At 41.8% G+C, this 21,519-nt stretch overlaps 1 protein-coding gene and 1 long non-coding RNA gene across 3 annotated transcripts; both read right to left on the minus strand.

The window, feature by feature from the left end:
- Nucleotides 1-926: 926 nt before the first annotated feature.
- Nucleotides 927-2,824, minus strand: LOC110487553. The gene is made up of 3 exons (XR_002468288.2): nucleotides 2,634-2,824; nucleotides 2,450-2,509; nucleotides 927-1,123 (listed from the first exon to the last, which is right to left on the minus strand). It is a non-coding gene; the product is annotated as an uncharacterized LOC110487553 (long non-coding RNA).
- A 410-nt stretch (nucleotides 2,825-3,234) lies between these two features.
- Nucleotides 3,235-18,123, minus strand: LOC110486660 (serine/threonine-protein phosphatase alpha-2 isoform). 2 transcript variants are annotated; one of them, XM_036941381.1, is made up of 8 exons: nucleotides 17,892-18,123; nucleotides 17,512-17,625; nucleotides 8,269-8,400; nucleotides 7,769-7,999; nucleotides 7,563-7,667; nucleotides 7,057-7,280; nucleotides 6,321-6,455; nucleotides 3,235-6,137 (listed from the first exon to the last, which is right to left on the minus strand). In XM_036941381.1, exons 2-8 carry the CDS (start codon nucleotides 17,564-17,566, stop codon nucleotides 6,021-6,023), a joined length of 999 nt encoding a protein of 332 aa, XP_036797276.1. In that variant the 5' UTR covers nucleotides 17,567-17,625; nucleotides 17,892-18,123; the 3' UTR covers nucleotides 3,235-6,020. The 2 variants fall into 2 exon arrangements, with proteins under 2 accessions (XP_036797276.1, XP_036797277.1); XM_036941382.1 differs by having other exon boundaries at nucleotides 17,512-17,622; nucleotides 17,892-18,027.
- Nucleotides 18,124-21,519: the final 3,396 nt, after the last annotated feature.

The raw sequence follows: 21,519 nt of genomic DNA on the forward strand, positions 1-21,519 counted from the left end.
CAAGGTCAATTTTACGCCAGTTACGAAATCTCTTACAGGCCATTTGTCAATAAGGAGAGGATGTACTATAGTTCTAGTAATACTGTTGGTTGTACCTGGTCATAATAGGTTGGGTTTCAGTTGCTTGAATGGACAGTCGTTATTTATAAATTTCAGTTTAACTTTCACGTTACACAAATGTATAACACCGTTACATCGACATAATCCATGGGTAAAGGACCCCGTCTCAGCCATCTACCACATTGGTGTAAGAAGTGGTCCGTCATGGTCTTGGGGAAGTGTGCCCTTACACACACACACGCTGGGTGTCTTGCACAGGGCACCGAGGGGAATAACCCATCAGTGGAAGCTTGTAACTACCCAGGCTTGAGGTACAAATCATTGTAGATCGAGCCCATTCCAACTATACTGAAGTTGTGTGCAAGTTCTCTAGACCTTGATTAGCCTATACGCTTACGTTTTGGTTAAATACAAAGCCAATATTACGATGTTAGCCTATTAAAATGTATTTACACAGGCAGACCAATTTTATATTTCTTCCCACCAATGGGTCACCTCAAATGTGATTGTCAAAAGACCAATTATTGAAAAAAAAGATCAGAATTAGGCTGCCCGTGTGAGGCAATAAAACACTTAGCAAATGTCTAGGTCTAGATTGAATCCAGAAAACTGGAATCACTGAGGATTGAGAGAGGACAGTTGACGACCCCCCCTATGAAAAACATTACATTTTATGGCACCACTGATTAAGGAAGACATGCGAAGTCCCCCTATACCAGCAAGGGCCTGATTTTGGCCCCAGGTGGTACCCACTACAAGCAGACAGATCACATTTTTACTTAGCCAGACATTTAACTTTCAAAGGAAAGGGTAATGTCACTGGAATTCACATTAGTGCTCACTAAAAAGCAAGGAGGCAGTTTCACATGATTGAAGACATCCAAATTGGAGCTGCAATTTATTACAATGCTCTGTCGTACAACAGGGATAATGTCATGAGGTAGAGGACATGGTGTTGTGTCAAGCCCTCACTGACAGCAGCTTGTGTCGCACGTCTTGCCCTCCTTGCACACACAACCAGAGGCGCACTTGCTGCATCCAGTCGGGCAGCAGGAACAACAACCTGGAGGAATGATAGCAGAGATTAGTACTGATAATTGACCATGACTGGTTTTCCAACAAGACCTGTGGCTGCTATATAATAGGCCTGAAGGCATTTTATCTGGGCTAAAAGTTCAGCTGAATGTTACAGACATGCCACTACTAGTGGCAGCGTCTGGAGTTTGACTGGAAATTCCATTTAAAAATTATTTGACATTGCACTAAATGCTTACAATGTAAGGAAAGATATGCAACTTTGTAATTTCAGGTGAAGGACTCCTTTAAAGCAGGGTTTCCAAACTTGCATCTTGGGCCCATGTTTAGATTGTTGCCCAAGCACTACACAGCTGATTCAAATAATCAAAGCTTGATGAGTTTATTATTTGATTCCGCTGTGTAGTGTTTGGGCAAAAATCAAAGTGTGCACCAGGACCGAGTTTGGGAACCCATGCTTTAAAGGGACACTAGGGTAGTCAATTTCGCTCTTAGGTCTCAATGGTGGGTTGCGCGTTGACACTGGGCGGATTTGATTATGCCGAGCAGCGGGGCACAGCCTATGACCCTTGATGTGAACGGGCAAAAGTGGTGATGGTGAGGGAGGAGCCGGTTGGCAAAGCGAACGGTCATTAATCTGCACCGCACCGAATTTGCAAACTAGTTGTTTTCATAGGGAAGGCAGATAGAGAAATTACTATTGCAAGTGAAGGCAATCCTACTCATTATTCCACGCGCATAATTACGTCACTGAGCGGACTTTTTCCGGGCACCTGGCTCACGCCCAGGAGTGAGCCAGGTATAACGCACGCCTACCCGGGCCCAATTTGATCGAAACCTCTCATTGGTTTGGGATGTTATGTCTGTCGAAGACTTGGCTAACAATTGTTCACAACTAAACTGTAAAGTAAAAAAAAAAAAAAAGAAATCTGCACTAGTTACAGCCATTTTGATATTTCCAGGCCGCAATTGTAAATGAGAACGTGTTCTCAACTTGCCTACCTGGTTAAATAAAATAAATCAAAAATAAGTTCGACATGTACCCATTGATTCTTTAAGAATTTAACTTAAATGCATAATGCGCTTAGTTTATCTGTCGTATGCCTATTCCATCAGAACACAATATAAAATGCTTACAAGATATTGGAAAATAAACACAAGCTACAACTATATAATGGATAGTCAGTCCTTAGATCCAATAGCGCAGTCTAAGTATACATTACTCTAGCTCCATCCGTTAGCGTCACTTTGCTTCGACAGATTGCACTTTATAGATCACATACGCATATTTAGAAGTTATTGCGGGTGTAACAATTCTTGTTCCGAGCTCAAACAGATCAACACATGCACTTACTTTTCTTGGCACATTCGCAGTTTGTACACTTGCAGAGTCCACCGCAACTGCAGCTTCCAGCTATAAACAAAACAAGTCAACTACTAAATTAATAAGGGTCACCTGATTTGCAACTATTTAAAATCCATTGTACCCGTTCAGGTCAATTCGGAATTTAGAGATGAATTCCATTAGGCAAACTTACTTTTTGAGCAATCACAAGGATCCATTTTAGGTTTGAATTATATTTTAGCCCAAACAATTCAACAAGGCTGACCCGACACCGTTCCAGTGGCGCTTTGTCTGCTATTGATTTGCTATTTGGTTCAGCTGTTTTATATGATCGGAATTGATAGGGCAATGTGCAAAATAGAAATGTGCATTCATGCTCCGCCTAGTTCTCCCGATAATACAATTTTACTATAAATGATTTCCTATAGATGCATTCGTTGTATACACTAGATGGCGACAATTTAAAATGTAATCTCAAACATACAATATGTAGTATGTATCACAATATGGGTAATTCAACATTAGTGGCCTATTGCATCAATTTATCTTGCATTATACACAAACCATGGCTCATTTAAAGTTCCCTTATGGAATATTGGCCATTTCTTGAGACAAAAATGGTCCACTTTTATGGACAGTAATATCGTCCAGAATTTGCTTCTCTAGACAGAAGGGGGGCTAACCTCCCCACACCCAAAAGTTTATATTGCACATCATGCATACAAACCATACAGCCAACACTCGAGCAAAACTTCCATATTGTATCATCTTTAAGACAAAAACAGACAAAGTACAAATTCACTATTTTTTATTTTCTACCCGGTAACAGACAGGATTTTTGTGATTGGTTGGAAAACAAATTACATAAAAATAAAACATCATTTTATTTTTATTTAACGTTTTTGATTCATTTATATTTTAGCTTTTCTAGCCTGGGGCGCGTTCAGCAGGACTTAACGTTGTGATACGTTCGGATAGAAATAGGCTATGTAGAACAAACACCTTTGACACGAATACGAACACATCAGCTCTATTCATGGCATTTCTATCTGCAACGTTCGACAACGTTTGGCAACTGAACGTGGCCTTGTATTGCCCCCAGAGACAGTGCATTAAGGAAAAACGTCCCTGATTGGTTAAAATAAAATAAAAACGTTTTACATTATCACAATATCTATATTGCCCTAGTTCTTGAAATAAAAGTTCAAAAGAAATAAGATAGATATCGATAGTTACAGTAGATTGGTGATGTCTTAATGATTTTAGCAAATTAATGATCTGACCAACATTACAAGCAGAATGTTTACCCTGCTATGAACAGAGTAGGGTCGGGTGAAATTGGAAGTTGTGAAGTATCATTCTGGACAGCAATACTAAGACCTGCAATGATCCCCAAAACAATTTATCTTCAAGTTCAGGCATTGCTCTACCCTACTGCCTAAAGCATGTAAGCAAAAGCTTGTTTCCAAAATGCATATTTTCACAAAATTGCAGATGGTCTACATTACAGCTCTGAATCATTGTCTTAAAGCCTTGTCAGAAAACAAGCCATTGACAATTCCGAAACTCCTGCCCTGTTATTTTATCAGCAAAAAAGTTTTCCAACCCAAAATGTTCTCTAATATTACAGCTCTTTTAAAAACAAGCGTATTACCTTTCCATGTAACATATTGTATATCAAGCATTCAATATCCTTATCTAACAGCAAATAACACTTCCTCTGGTCAATAGATCATAACACGTCATTAAAACCAACACTCCTTGGTCTCACAATATGATCAATTTTCTTTATAAACTACAAAGCAAAAAAACCTTGAGCCATGTGCTCTTTAAAAAAAACATACTGCCGCCTATGCACCATGAATGCACTCAGCACTGTTGGGGCGCATTGAATGTACAGTACTCCTGATCCCGTCTTCAGTGAGATGACGCAATGGTGAGTGTTGTATGAAATGCACCACCTAGTGGAGAGGAGAGAGCACTAGAAGCCGATATGAGCTAGCTACTAAAATGTGAGAAAGAATCCAGCACAGGAAATGAGCATTAATGCTGTCTGGCAAGTTGTTACACATCTTTAAATATAAAAGAGAAGAGAAAAACATGAGCTGAGTAAGGGGTGGGGGGGACAGATGCAAAGTGGGGTGAGAATTGAGGTATGACATTCTTTGACTACTCAGAACCCAGAGGGAAACTACTGAGCAAAATGGGAGACAGAATATGGAAGATTGGGGGGGGTGAGAACCAGAGAGATGAACATTGACCGTGTTTAAAGGATAGGGGCAAGGAGAACACATTTTAAGGGGATGATAGAAAATGGCTAAGCAAAAGCCCCCAAAATGCTGTACAGGAAATGGGTATTTCTTGGAGCCAGCAACTTATGCCAACATCCCACCCTGAACAAACAAAGCTTTCGATACCGTTCAGACAAGAGAAGAGCAAGTGGGAATGACAAAGGGGGTAGAGCAGAGGTGTCAAACTCATTGCATGAAGGGCCGAATGTAACTAGGCAAGTCAGTTAAGAACAAATTCTTTACAATGACGTCCTATCCCGGCCAAACACTAACGCGGACGACACTGGGCCAATTGTTCGCCGCCCTATGGGACTCCCACTCACGGCTGGTTGTGATACAGCCTGGAATCAAACCAGGGACTGTAGTGACTCTTCTAGCATTGAGATGCAGTGCCTTAGACCGCTGCGCCACACTGGATCCCTGAAATTCATTACTATTTAGTGACCTTAATTCATCCACCAAGTACAAGGGTGGAGCAAAAACCCATGGAAACGCAACCCTTTGTGGAATGAGTTCGACATGTGGGTTAGAGGAATTTAATATATAAACAAATATCAAAGCAATGGTGAGGTGAACATAGTGAACAGTGTGATGGAATATTTTAAATAAATGGTTCTTTATTAATCATCGGCTTCCAAATAAACTAAAACTCAAGGATTCAAACCTTTTTTTTATGCATCTACAAAAAAACAACAAAAAAAACAGAAAAGCAAAACTATTTCACATCCATGATTGCGTTTTCAAATCATTGGTTTTTGGGAGAGAAAAAAAATAAACGTGTCCGCTTCTTGATCTTTGTGAATCCATAAACTAAAAGGGTCCATCTGCACATATCCACCTGTGCTCTCAGTGTGTGGTGTGTGCCGTTGTTACCATTTGACCATGCAGATTGACCCCATTGACCCACACACACACACCTCTCAAACAGGATGTACAAAAGCTTGTGTTGAGCATCAAAACAGTGCAGGGCCCTAACAAACAGTAAAGGCTCCTTTCCCCTCCTCCCCCCCAGGTGTGCATTTACATCACTGAAAGGAAGGACCAATTTCATCTACAAAGTGACAGGAGAACAGAGCAGGGGAAAGGAAGGACATACAAACAGAATACAATAAACCTCTCTTTCAGACACACGGACATACATACACTCAAACAGTTAAAAACAGTATCAGAGAAAAAGAGGACCGAACCCTAGGTACTGTCTGCTTTGTTGCTGTTTGGTGATGAGGGAAAAAGTAGGGCAAAATAGTGTGGGGGGGGTGCTTGGTTCAAGGAGGGGGGTCCAGTGGGTGTTATTTCTTGGCCTTTCCGCCTTTGGCGGAATTCCGTGGTGGGGTGACGGGGCGTCCAGATCCCATTCCTCCACCTCCACCATAAGAGTAGAGCTTCTTATCCGCTGGCTTGAGAATCTGAGGAATAGAGAGGCTTTTTTTAGACAGCTATAAATATACATATACTCCTACAGACTGAACACTGCAGCACGTAACAGGTAAGACAGGGGACTGGCAGAGCTTAAAAATCTAGACTGATGGACAGGAACAGCCAGACTGGAGAGAGAAAAGGGGCAGAGAGAAAAGCAGAGGAGTACACACCTGAAAGGAACACATGAGGGTCTCATCCACACTCATCATGGCACCGGCATTATCAAACTCTCCACAGTAGTTAGGGGCAGAGAACAGAGTAACAAGCTGTCTCTTTGCAAAGAACTCGTAACCGTCTTCTACCACCTGAGGACAGGAATGAAAGAGGTAAGAACGCAATGAAAAATAAACATGAAAAATACCAGGAGTGGATAACCAACAACTGCAGGGCCATCAGTACATTTCAAACAGAGGAGTTACCATCTTAAATGAACACAACCTCCATCGCCAGTAAAAACACAAAATGACACGCTTTAAAGATGGAATCCGCATCAGGGGAAACAGAGCCACTGTTCACCCCAGAAACTTTGTTGTTGTTTGTGTTGTGAAACGGAGTCGTCGTCTTCGGCAGCATGGACCAAAAGAATTGCAGTACATATTCTGCTGTTCTATCGCGCGTGCAATGATGTCAGAGAGGAAAAATAGGGTTTGTTGTTTACAACTTATTTGTTGTTGTAATATCCCAAACAGACATGGCAGTGTCACCAATTAAAGATTCCAGCTTTAAAAAAGTGCTTCAATATTTTATGTAGGTGCAATGACCCTTGATCATCTGATTTCCCTGATTAATAACAAAATCCCTCTACTCTTCCAAACCCACCATTGGTCTGACAGTGTCCCGCTAAAGACTCTCTTCCCAGCCCCTAACCCTCATCCAAAACTCTAAACCACTGAGCTAAGCCATTACCTGATGTGCCCTGCATATAAGGTCCATGTCGTGTTTGTGCAGAAATTTGGCCACCACGTCTGCCCCGAATGTGAAAGAGACCCCGCGGTCGTTCTCGCCCCAGCCCAGGACATCTTTGTCTGGGTCGGCCCACAGCAGGTCACACAGCAGGCCCTGGTCAGGCACATCTGTGGGTCGCATCACTCTGCGCACCTGCTCCATGGACTGGAGGTCTGGAGAGAGGCCTGGACAGAACATAGCACACAGAAACATTACATCACCATACAAATGAATGATGACTGCCATGATACTGTCTTCTACCACCAAGAACAATAAGATCTGAAATCACACCTTGATAACTACCACCTCTTATCAAACGTATAGTGTATACACTTGAGTCATCTTCCACCACAAACACTTAAGGGGAGTGGTTAATCCAAACGATCATGGGGCCACCAAGTGCTTATTGATAAGGCCCACAGGGGAAAGACCCACACACACAGATCATGCAAGCATACACCACCCACCTCCATGGCAGCAGAAGATCTTCTCATCTACAATGGCAGCCACGGGTAAACAGTTGAAGCAGTCTGTGAAAGTCTTCCACAGCTTGATGTTATACCGTCTCTTACCTAAAGAGGAGCAAGGGGCATTACTAAATGGTTAATACTCTGTGTGTGTTCCGGTCTCCTGTTGTTAAGCATGTGTTCCAGCTTCTCGTCTCGGCACTTACACTCGTCATAAAAGCCATAGATACGGTTAATGGAGGCACACTCGTGGTTGCCGCGCAGCAAGAAGAAGTTCTCTGGGTATTTGACCTTGTAGGCCAGAAGCAAGCAGATGGTCTCCAGGGACTGCTTCCCCCGGTCCACGTAGTCCCCTAGGAACAGGTAGTTGCTCTCCGGGGGGAAACCTCCGTACTCAAACAGCCGCAGCAGGTCGTAGTACTGACCATGGACGTCACCTGCAGGGGGCAGCACAGAGGTGGCCAGTCAGTCACTACCACACCCTCCCTGACTACATTAGATCTGTGTGTGTATACAGGCCGTTGGACTGAGATAACAAAGGCAATTAGAGATTAGAATTCTACAGTAAATCAGACAATCAGTCGTGTTATGAAACCTTGGAGCTTTCACTATCAGTTGGGTCAGAGAGGCGCAGCTGCTTTGCTACACTGACATTAATTACTATGAAACCAATTTCAGCCATCATAACTTATCCAATATGACTCACCGCAGATCTTGAGTGGTGCCTCAAGCTCGAGCAGGATTGGCTGGCTGAGGAAGATTTCGCGAGACTTGAGGCAAAGGCCACGGATCTCGTTCTCTGTCAGCTGAACGTTCTTGCCTGGCCGAGAGCCCTTAACTGGAGGGGAGAGAAAGACAGAGCAAACAGAGTGAGGACTGACGTTGCGCTTATTGGAACAAACATGCTAGGCCAAGACCATGGAAACAACACACACACAAATAGCACAGCCACAGATCTAACACACAGCACACCAGAGCAGAGAAACCAATCAATATCACGGGCCCCGCTGACAGCACAACCCAGAGCATACTGCAGAGCCAAGGTGAATCTGCTCACACAGCACAAGCCAGGAGGATGAACTATTTGATGTGAGAATCTCAAGGTTACAGAGCGTGAAACCTAAATGAAAAGGGTGTTGGGGGTCTTTGTTTCTGAGCACTCAAGGCTAGGGGATGATGATGGCAGTGTTGAACTGAGTACCAGCAGAAGGTACAGGCCTGGCTATGTGTGAACAAATGTGTGCAGTGTGCACCCAGCCCCAGAAGCACGTATTAACACACCACCTGCCTGTCTGCTGATGTAACCAGGACAGAGAGACTGCAACGGAAAGAGGCACACGCAGCGAATATCACACTGTACGACTCAAACAAGGATCAAATACACTGCCCTTCAAATCAAAGTAGGCCTAAATCACAATTAAATAAACATATCATTGATGGCCAACTTCAGAGCTCTCTGGTTACAAGTACACCGCATGCAGTCTGGTAGCATAGAGCCTGTGAACTGACAGCAAACGTTGCTAGGCCGCCTCTGACCACACGGCAGAGCTAAGCAGGCTGGTAGTAGCAGGCTGGTCTGAGATGTGGTCAGGTCACAAGGGACACATGCACAGTGCTGTGCTGAGCATCTTCCTGGGCCAGGCTGTCCCCTAACTCTGCTCTGGATCTCAAGAATCTTACATGTTTGTTGAGTACAGTAGCTAGTTATGACATTCACACACACATTCTACCAGGAAAAGGAAAACCCACCCTGTGGCGGTGTAAGTGCTACATGTTCATCAAGCAGAGGTGCAAATCTACAGTGCAACTGATATGATGTTCAATGATCAACAGACAGGTGATCAGCTCTACTGGAGCAACAAATTGGTAAAATGCTTAATGTAGTTATCGCACCATTGTAGCCCTGGAGCAAGGAATACTCTTAAGTATGTTGGCATGATTTGCAGGGCAGCTCGAGGCTTTTGTGGCGCTGCAGGTCAAGTACAGGTTTAATATGATCAGCCGGATGAGGCTCCTACTTCAATCTCAATACTCCTTCCAAACTAGAACCTTCACTATAGCTGCAAGGGATCACTACAACAGCACATCTAGTCAAACAAATACAACAGTAGGACTGTATTATTCAGAAATCCTGTTTGCATGACAAGCTCCAGGCAAGGATATAACGGAGCATGTAGTAAGTGTATTCCAGTGACTCATGATGTACGGGGGACTTGTGCAAGAATGCGCATCAGGGTTGTTTGTGTCACAGATTTCAATTCCACCCCCTTTCCTGCACGTTCTGCTGTCTTCCCTGGGTGCAGGTGAAAAGTCCAATGCCAGCGCTCTATAAACCATCACAGGAGAACTAGGCAATGACAAACAAGCATCAACAGAAAACCTTCTAATATTCAACCATAGACGCTTGTTGTGCTCTATCATGCACCTGGTACTGTAATTGCTGAAGATAAATGGGTTAGACACACTTAAGAGAGCAGAACAATAAACTTGCCTGAAACCCTTCAGTGACATTCTGCTTTACAAGCTGGGTGCAGACAGTGTCCTTTACAAAAACATACACCGGGGTTAATTGAACACTTGTCAAAGCTCTGACAGCTCAAACTGAACGTTGCTGACCTTGCCAAATACCAAACTAGACGAGGACATGCAGTTATCACACAACACAATGCCACAGATGTCTCAAGTTGAGGGAGCATGCAATTGGTATACTGACTGCAGGAATGTCCACCAGAGCTGTCGCCAGAGAATGTAATGTTAATTTCTCCACCATAAGCCGCCTCCAACGTTGTTTTAGAAAAATTGTGAGGCCAGTTGGACGTACTGACAACTGCTTACCACGTTGTGTAGGCGAGCATTTTGTTGATGTCAACGTTATGGTATGGGCTGGCATTTGGTACGAACAACAAACAATTGCATTTTATCGATGGCAATTTGAATGCACAGAGAAACCGTGACAAGATCGTAAGGCTCATTGTCATGTCATTCATCCACCGACATCACCTCATGTTCCACCATGACGCAAGGAGCTGTACACAATTCCTGGAAGCTGAAAATGTCCCAGTTCTTCCACGACCTGCATACTCACCCAACAAGCATGTTTGGGATGCTCTAGATCGACGTGTGTGTTCCAGTTCCCACTAATATCCAGCAACTTCACACAGGCATTGAAGAGGAGTGGGACAACATTCGGCTTGGGGATTCGAACCAGCAACCTTTCAGTTACTGGCCCAACGCTCTAACCACTAAGCTACCTGCCGCCCAACTCTATGCGAAGGAGATGTGTCACACAAGATACTTACTGGTTTTCTGATCCATGCCCCTACCTTTTTTGTAAGGTATTTGTGACCAACAGATGCATGTGTATTCCTAGTCATTTGAAATCCATAGATTAGGGACTAATGAATTTATTTCCATTGACTGATTTCCTTATTTGAACTGTAACTCAGTAAAATCTTAGAAATTGTTACATGTTGCATTTATATTTTTGTTCAGTGTAGTGCTTTCACAAAAATATATTCTGCCCTAATAAAATCACAGGCAGTGGGAGAGGGGCACACACATTTGTTCTGAAAACGGAGGATGGAAACGGACGAGGACTTCCAGGTAGGACCTCAGCAATAGATCTAAATGAGCAGTGTCATGTTAGGGCAGCAACACAGGCCTTGGCCCTAAAGAGTGAAATGTGGGTATAAATAGGGTAGTGCTGCTTGTCACTTTAAACCTGGATTAGGGTCGGCTAAGCCATGACAGAGCTTACTCTAAAGTTAGCCACATGGCCAATGGCAACAGTGAGCTTAGAGAAGGGGCGTGGGGGATGGGGAGGGGGTCAGACAAAGGGCTTTCCGCTTTGCTGGTCACGGGATAGAAAATAAAAAAAGTTGGACAAGCACAATAGGAAAGCCGTTGAGAATCAACAATTGGCTGGCTTTAGATTCCCCTCCTGATATGTCCATGGCTGATATGGACATCCTCATAGATGGTGACAGGAGGTGGTAGTAGCGGCCTGGACTGACCGTTCAGATGTACAGGCCAGGAGGCTGATGGTTAATCCCATTGAAACTAGTCACACCGTCACCACATTTAACTGGTTTGCAAACCTTGTCACCAGGCTGGCCCATGTGTTACGGTGTACATGGTGCAGCTAAAGGTTGATGGTGGCCAGTCACCATTCTCTGACAAAAAAGTGATTAAGCAACCAGAAGGCAGTTACCTTGGCCTGTCTCCACATCATAGAAATACAGCAGGATTGGATGGACAAAAAGCCACAGGTGATGGTTTATGGACTGGCCAAGACTTCAAAACTAATTTAGAAAAAATCCCATACATGACGTGTTAGGCTAAATACGAACTCACACAACAGAGGCAAACACTCTGCCTTGTAATGAGTTGGTACACCGCAAGATAAAAAAAGGTCCTCTATATACTGCCATATACTACAGCTGTTTTTTTTATTATTTTACTGAACTTGTCAGACAACCTTATCATGGACAGAGTAGAACACGGTTTCCACAACACTTCCAGCCATCAAGAGCCACAGTCAAAGTCAAAAGGGGCTAGGGCTGAGCGATATATCTCATTAATTTGAATGTGCATTTTAGCGAGAAATTCCAAACACATGCATCTCAATAATAACGTTCTCCCGTTTTTATGAGCTTTTATGTCTGCTTGTCTTTTTACTCCAGTGCTGTGTGCACCTTCCCATTCACACACACCAGGCCCCTCCCCCTCACAACAACAAAGTTGATAGATTACTTCTTTCTCTATGACAACAAGCAGTTTCAACTGGCTATTTGCATTTGAGGTTTGGTACAACAGAATCATTCATATGGACACTGAAACACATTCGAGACATTTTACTGTAATAGAAAAGTGAACCTTTCCAACGATACCCTTTTTATGTCTCAACTCCCAAAATTTAGCAAAGAGTAGACCCTGTCTAGTCTACTAGCTGTCTAGCCTGTTTTGAAATGTGCAATGAGCATAAAAACGAACTACTAAAACATTATGAAACTTCTATTTGATCTATTAAGTAGCAAATAAGCCATTTCTACACACACACACACACACACACCTTTATTTAACCAGGTAAGCTAGTTGGGAACACGTTCTCATTTACAACTGCGACCTGGTCAAGATAAAGCATTGACCTCCATACAAAAACACCTCACCTAACACCTGACGAGCGAAAAATATAAAAACACCATCTGCTGGAGAAGACAGATTTTGGGCCCAGCTATTCCTCTCGCTTCACCTTTTCCTCTCTGGTGTGACTCACAAATTTCATGTAATTACTATAGCTCCTGCCCAGTCAGTGTCATCATTCACCCAAGTTTCATCAAACTCGGGCCAGTGCTGTCTGAGATGGCGTTTTTTTTACTAACGCACGAACAGAGATTAGAGGTCGACGATTAATCGGAATGGCCGATTAATTGGGGCCGATTTAAAGTTTTCATAACAATCGGAAATTGGTATTTTTGGGCGCTGATTTCCATTTTTTTTAAATATTTATTATAAAATATAAATATATATATATATATATATATATATATATATATATATATATATATATATATATATATATATTTTTTTTTTATTTATTTTATTTAACTAGGCAAGTCAGTTAAGGACACGTTCATATTTTCAATGACTGTCTAGGAACTGTGGGTTAACTGCCTTGTTCAGGGGCAGAACGATAGATTTTCACCTTGTAAGCTCAGGGGTTTCAATCTTGCAACCGCACAGTTAACTAGTCCAACGCTCTAACCATTGCACTCCACGAGTAGCATGCCTGTTACGCAAATGCAGTAGAAGCCAAGGTAAATTGCTAGCTAGCATTAAACTTATCTTATAAAAAACAATCAATCATAATCACTACTACCCATAACTACTAATCCAGTTTAGCAGGCAATATTAACCAGGTGAAATTGTGTCATTTCTCTTGCGTTCATTGCACGCAGAGTCAGGGTATATGCAACAGTTTGGGCTGCTTGGCTCATTGCGAACTAATTTGACAGAATTTTACGTAATTATGACATACATTGAAGGTTGTGCAATGTAACAAGAATATTTAGACTTAGGGATGCCACCCGTTAGATAAATTATCGAACGGTTCCGATAGTTTCTGGATTCGATCATATTAATGACCAATGGCTCGTATTTCTGATTTATAGAGCAGTCTGACTGAGCAGCAGCAGGCCCGTAATCATTCATTCAAACAGCACTTTCGTGCGTTTTGCCAGTAGCAACTTCGTAAGCACAGCGCTGTTTATGACTTCAAACCTATCAGCCTAATGGCTGGTGTAACTAATGTGAAATGGCTAGCTAGTTAGCTGGGTGTGCGCTAATACTGTTTCAAACGTCACTCGCTTTTAGATTTGTAGTTATTCCCCTTGCGCTGCAAGGGCCGCGGCTTTTGTGGAGCGATGGGTAACGATGCTTCGAGTGTGGCTGTTGTCGATGTGTTCCTGGTTCGAGCCCAGGTAGGGGCGAGGAGGGGGACGGAAGCTTTACTGTTACCCTGGCAATACTATAGTGCCTATAAGAACATTCAATAGTCAAAGGTATATGAAATACAAATGGTATAGAGAGAAATAATCCTATAAATACTATATTAACTACAACCTAAAACCTCTTACCTTGGTATATTGAAGTCTCATGTTAAAAGGAACCACCAACTTTCATGTTCTCATGTTCTGAGCAAGGAACTTAAACGTTAGCTTTATTACATGGCACACATTTTACATGGTACATATTACTTTCTTCTCCAACACTTTGTTTTTTCATTATTTAAACCAAATTGAACATGTTTAATTATTTATTTGAGGCTAATTTGATTTTATTGATGTTTTATATTAAGTTAAAATATGTGTTAATTCAGTATTGTTGTAATTGTCATTATTACAAATACTCTTTTTTTATTTTTAAATTGAACGATGAATCGGTATCGGCTTTTTTGGTCCTCCAATAATCGGTATCGGCGTTGAAAAATCATAATCGGTCGACCTCTAACAGAGACCGATCCACAGTCCCCTACCTGATTTAATTGTGGGAAACAACCAAGTGTTGTTCAAACAGTTGGAGACAGACAACATGGTGGAGCCAAAGATTTTTTATAACTAACTCAAGATAGACCACAGCCTGGCATTTCCAACGGGAACAAATTAGTCATAGTGGGCAGAACAAGCAAGGAGTGGGCAGAGCCAAGCAAGAGCTAGAGAGGTCCTATTGGCGCGTTCTAGCATGTATTTGCATATTTCCATTAAGGAACACCTACTCTGAAGTGTGTGTGCAATAACTAAATTTGCCCTTGCACTCCTTCTAAACATTCTAATTGTTTTACTTTGACAAAGGCTAAAATCTTCAAAACTTAGTCCACTCTTCATAACGGATTCTAGCTTTGAGAACAGAAAACTGTGTTGAGGTCAAATGTTTCATCAAGGAGAAAATGATCACGATGTCTGCAAAAATCCATCTCGTTCCATCTGGTCTCACTGCCGGCCACTGGGCTCTCTCTCATCACCATATTAGGTAGTGATGCTTCACACTTATACATCCGATGAAATGTCTGGATTATTGTGGTGGAGCCCTACAACATGATGCACCGCTATTACCATGATGTAGAGGAGCGATAACACTGAGAAAACAGACATGTGAAAATGTCTAGGTTAACTGCAGTACCATTAGAGTCAATAATTGTCAAAACAGAAATAAGTGATAGCCTATAAATTGATACAGTAATAATCTGTATACATCTAGATCAATATATTTCAAAATGGGAAGAACAAAACAGCAGATCCAGGGGTTTGAACACCTGACGTGACTTTTAAACCAGTTAGACCAGACTTGGAGAGACATATTTTTTAAAATCTAACTAGACAAGTTCCTAGAGCAGCAGAATGCCCCACTTCCTGTTTTCTGAACTGTTCCCAGGCCAGCAGAAGCTCATGTCTGGCTCAGCCACTGTGCTCATTACAGCAGGAGGCCCCTGCAGATTTAGTAGCTGGAGGGGCTTATGTTGGTCTGACTATAGAAGCCATCATAAATCTAAGGAGTGGCCAGGACTGAGGGTAGGCAAACCTGTGTGGTATAGACAGCTTATCCCATTCACCAAACACTAACACCTACGTATTATTCAACAGTCCTTAACCTCCACAATACTCCCAACAGTGGTGTGGTGGTCACAATCAGAAACACGGTTAGCGGAATCGTTTTAATCCATCAATAAGCTGCCCACAACAAAATACGTGTTCAGAGTAAAAACCCAAGAGAAAGCAAAACATTAGGCCTGCTACTTGCAAACACTGTCCCTCACATTCCCCAAGACAGCCCATATTTCTACTATTCATGCTTCTGTAGCCGATGTGAAATACCTAGCTAGTTAGCGGTGCGGGCTAGTAGTGTTCAATTACTACTAGCCAGCACCGCTAACTAGTGCTGGCTCAGAGCTTGAAGTAGTTGTTTCCCTAGCACTTAAAGGGACATTGCTGTTGTGGAGCTATAGGTAATGATGCTTCTTGGGTGACAGTTGGCGTTGTTCAAAGGGTCCTTGGTTCAAGCCCAGGTTGGGGCAAGGAGAGGGGTGGAAGCAACACTTCATTACATACAAAATCTACTGCGATCGCAGAGAATGTAATGTGCCATAATGTTTCCACCGCTAGTGTTTACAGTATGCACAACTTTCAGCCCTGCTATAAGCTACTTGGCCAATGACAAACAAACCCAAATCTGGATATTTCCTTTACTTTATAATGTAGTAAAGACCATTGGCCTTCTTTAGACAGATAAGAGTCTAAAACCAGGGCACTGGTGTTTCCTGTCCATGGAATTTGGAGTATAACAGTAGTGTGACCCAATGGTGCCCTTCACTCTGTGTAACCAACCACTAATGATATGGCTAAACCTGGCTAACCCTACTGTAGCTTGCATTTAAACAAAAGCAAGTTATTACTTCAGCAAGCACGCTTTCAGCACATGATAATTGCATCTGCAGCTCTGAAAAACATGCTTAAGTATGCTTCTCCCTCATCCAGACATTAATTGCAATGGGCCTGCTCCTACATACAGCATCCTCCATTCAGGCTGCAAATGCATAATTTTCCTCCTTAACTAGCTTTAATGGGCATTAAAAAAAACTGAAAATATGCATACTTTATCTAACGATTTGTCTTTTCGGACAATTTTGGATATTCCACATTCTTAGTTGAACATGGTGTGCAACATATTAGATTTTCCAAAAATATAAACAATTGTGGTGGGAAATTGTGTTTCAAAAATAAAGTAAGCATATTTCCCTTGAATGGAGGATGCTTTATGTACAAGCCGATCCATTGGGGGACACTAGTGTATTACCGGGAATGCACATCCAACCTAGACGATAGTACATGGGTGCTAGATCTGTACTAACGTCTGCCTAGGCTACAGTATAACCGGTGTGTGAAATACTGGCAAACAAAAAAACGATATTATGGAAAGATTGGATGCAGGAAACAAAACCTACTAACCGACGTTACTGGCTAGCTTTGCATTCATTTTTATAACAGCATACACTAGACAGAACACGGTACATATTTAACGTTACAGTAGCTAGCTAGAGTTAGCTAACACAGCATCATCGTAAAATAGCCGTTTGTTATCTTAATAATGATTTTCCATTAATACTAACAATACAACAAAATGGGCACTTCAGGCCGAGTGATAACGATTGAAGCAGCAAGCCAGTCATCTCTCATTTGCCCTACTAGTTCCTAGACCTAGGTAACGTTATCTCGCGCTCTAACCCGGACACATCGTTTTCAAAGAGAACAGCTACCTTGACGTTAAGCCTGCTAACTACGCTAACATGCACCAGACCTCGTTAGAATTCTGACGCTTCTTTGAAAATACAAAAAGCAAATGATTCGTAATTAATCAAATGAAGTGGCTTGATTCCTAGTTAAGTGCAAATCCTCACCTTCCAGAAGACGCTGTATTATGGAGTCGATGTTTAATTTGTCCGGCTCCGCCATTTTAATATTTTTTTTTTTGTCGTGGTTCAGGCAGTCAAGACCTTCGTTTCGTGTTGCTTCTTCGATGAGACAAAAAAACAAGTACCGATCACGTTAAACAAACAACTAGGCAGCTTATATTTTGTTATGTCAAATTGAGGGAAAAAAAATGTCATTTGGCTTTACTTTCCCTTCCGTGTTGTAGCTAGCTGGCTAAATGGGTTAGCTAGCTAGTTAGTTCAAGCTAGCTATCCGATGTTAGTTAGCTAACAAACCAAGCTACCGCTTTAGTTATAGATAGCCAATAATGAATGATGCAAATACGAAATGTTAACATATAATCAACCTTTGATTTGACAATAGTCTTCCCGTGTAGAAGACAGGGCCCTTTCAGGTCTGTTTAGTGTCTTTTTGTCTTCGTATTTCAGAGTCCCCCTTTCTCTTCCCCCACTGAACTTAAAAAGGGCCGTGTTGTTCAGGGGAAGCGAGAAGACAGGGGGTTGACTCTAAGGCGAGCTTTACATTTACTCAATGATGATTGGGTCACTGCTTGATTTTGAACCCATGTTTTCATTTGCCATTGGATACATTGTACATCCGTCACACAGTGGTGCCCCACCTCCAGCTGTTTTACGTATGACATCAACGGTCGTCACTAGTTACCAATACTGAGGTATAAAGAACTACCACAGCCACAAAGTCAGAAACTCCGCCTATTTCTACAATGTATCTTCTTAAAATGTGATTTTAGGCCTAGCCTTTACCATAACCATACTGCTAACCGTATACCCAAACCTAACCTCAAATTAAGACCAAAAAGCATGTTTTCAATTATTTTTACGATATAGCCAATTTCTACTTTGTGACTGTGCTATCTAGTGGAAACCGACGCCAACAGGATTGGTACCGTCAAGGACTGCCACCGTGTGTTAAAAGTTAAAAGTGTAAGGCATATTTTGCATTAGGGTAGAGTCCAGGATTTCCCAAACTCGGTCCTGTTTTTTGCCCTATTACTACACAGATTATTCAAATAATGTAGTAGTTTAGTGTGTCGTGTGTAGTGTATAACTTTGTGGGAAAGTAATATGTGGATGTTGTGCAACCCTAATTCATCTCTTTCCCGACATTCCTCATTCCTTCCAATAATCTCCACAAATTCACGTTCCTCCATTACAGGTCACTATTACACAATCCTCCTCCCTACTCGTTCTTTACCGGGTTTCCAAATCCATCCCTCACCTCACTGTGTTTCTATTCGTCAGACAGTTTCGACAGAGGTATGGGGTGGGACATTGTGAGTTCTGTGCCTTATGATACAGGTAGGGATATGGGGAGGGGTCCCTTCGACTGAATTCACAGTGAATCATAGGTTACATGTTTATTATGAATCAGAGCCTAAACGTGTGAACTCCAAATGATTCATGGTTTCATGATGGTATTGAGAGACCTCTGCTGTTATTGTTGTTTATGTCTTCAATCTATACAACCAAAAATAAACAATTTATCTTTCACTCACATATCCTTTGTTTTCATTTTTTTATGTAGTGGGTAGTGGGTAACACTATAGTCCATCTGCAGATGTTCTTCAGACTATCCGTAACATTTTAACTATCTACTAAGCCTAGCCCTAACCCCAAACTGAATCCTTATCCTAACCCTAAACTTAATAACCCTAGCTCAAGCCCTAACCCTTACCCTAACTCTTATTCTAAACCTAACCCTAACCGTAACCTTAGCAAGCAGTTTCTTATCAACAGATAGTTTGTTGTCAGTATGATTGTCCAGACTATCCAAATAAAGTGTGACAGGGTAGTGAACTTCATTTTGCAGTAGCTTGTAGGCAGTTGAACTCAATTTGATTCTAGGTAGTGTTTTCAGTATTGAATTACTTTTTTGAGATGTAGCGGTGTAGCTAACCACTGGAAGTACACACTACTTTTTTACAAAAATATAATATGGGTGAAGTGAGCAATCATTTCCTTTCTTTTTCAGCATCATCATGAGATATAAAACTGTATTTTTTTGTGAAGAATCAACAACAAGTGGGACACAATCATGAAGTGGAACGACATTTATTGGATATTTCAAACTTTTTTAACAAATCAAAAACTGAAAAATTGGGCGTGCAAAATTATTCAGCCCCCTTAAGTTAATACTTTGTAGCGCCACCTTTTGCTGCGATTACAGCTGTAAGTCGCTTGGGGTATGTCTCTATCAGTTTTGCACATCGAGAGACTGAAATTTTTTCCCATTCCTCCTTGCAAAACAGCTCGAGCTCAGTGAGGTTGGATGGAGAGCATTTGTGAACAGCAGTTTTCAGTTCTTTCCACAGATTCTCGATTGGATTCAGGTCTGGACTTTGACTTGGCCATTCTAACACCTGGATATGTTTATTTTTGAACCATTCCATTGTAGATTTTGCTTTATGTTTTGGATCATTGTCTTGTTGGAAGACAAATCTCCGTCCCAGTCTCAGGTCTTTTAGGGCCAAATACTTCCGCAAGGCACTGTATTACGTGACTTCCTAAGCAAATTTTTACTCCTGAACTTATTTAGGGTTGCCATTACATAGGGGCTGAATACTTATTGACTCAAGACATTTCAGATTTTAATTTTTAATTAATTTGTAAAAATAAAAAAATAGAAAAACATAATTTCACATTATGGGGTTCAGGCTGTAACACAACAAAATGTGGAAAAAGTCCAGGGGTGTGAATACTTTCTGAAGGCACTGTATATTAATATGGGCTATTCTTAGCCTTTTTCTTTGTAGCTTATCGGAGATAGATATGTGGAGAATAAAACATTTCATAAAAACATTGTTTAGCTAATAGAGTCCGTCAATCAGGCACTTGTGTCAGTTTTTGTGTGTGTGGTGTTGGGCCGAAGCTACTGACCCAGAAGCTTGGCTCTCTCACTCCTCCCAGGATTTCGGGAGGGAGGGTGGACAATGAGCTTGTAGTAGGCGAAATAAGCAATGTTCACATTGTCACGACTTCCTCCGAAGTCGGTCCCTCTCCTTGTTCGGGCGGCTTTCAGCGGTCGACGTCACTGGCCTTCTAGCCATCGCCAATCCACTTTTCATTAACCATTTGTTTTGTCTTTGTCTTACACACCTGGTTTCAATTCCCCAATTACTTGTTCATTATTTAACCCTCTGTTCCCCCACGTTTGTTTGTGAGTAATTGTTTATTGTATCGCTGTCCGTTTTTGTGGCCTTGTATTTATACGACGTGTATTGTTGTATTATTTGAGTAAAATTGCTTTCATTACTCATATCTGCTGTCCTGCGCCTGACTCATCTCACCAGCTTCACACAGACGCATTACACCCATGCTCTCTGGCAGCTTTCATAGCTGGGATAAGTTCTTTCCACCTCTGGCACACAGCTTCAGAGAAGTCCCCTATGATCCATCTGCAGCTTTTCAGTGAAAAAATTGCTCACTTTCTCCTCAGACTATATCCAGGTCAGATGTGGAGACTCTGGTATGCCATCTACAAGAATGTTATTCCTCCTGGATTGTCCTTCTAGTCTGTTTTCCCAGTCATTTGTAATAATGATTCACAGACATAGACTTAGAGTTTGTTGTCAACTTGCTGCAAGTCTCTTTCAGGGCATCCACCTCTCCCTGGGAGAACTGCAAACTGTTCTTAAGGTCTTGGACCTCTCTGGTTATATTGTCCATTCTTTTGTTGTCCAATATTAGGACAAAGCTCTTGAAGCTATTTTCCTGTTGCTGTAACAATTGCTTGTAGACATATTTTTGTTGATTTAAAATATCATGAACTTGCGATAGCAAAACACTGTCCTCTCCATTACTCCCACCTTCTTTAGCTTTGGGCAGCATGATGGAAGCGTTACACATTCTGGTAACATAAAGTGTTCTGTTGCAATTTTATAGTCTATGACATTTCAGATTTACATATGATAATTTTTCACAAAGTAGTTTGGATGTAGTAGAACTCGTTTTTCA

Source organism: Oncorhynchus mykiss, chromosome 13 (genome assembly GCF_013265735.2).
Source record: "Oncorhynchus mykiss isolate Arlee chromosome 13, USDA_OmykA_1.1, whole genome shotgun sequence".
In the NCBI taxonomy this organism is placed as follows: domain Eukaryota; kingdom Metazoa; phylum Chordata; class Actinopteri; order Salmoniformes; family Salmonidae; genus Oncorhynchus; species Oncorhynchus mykiss.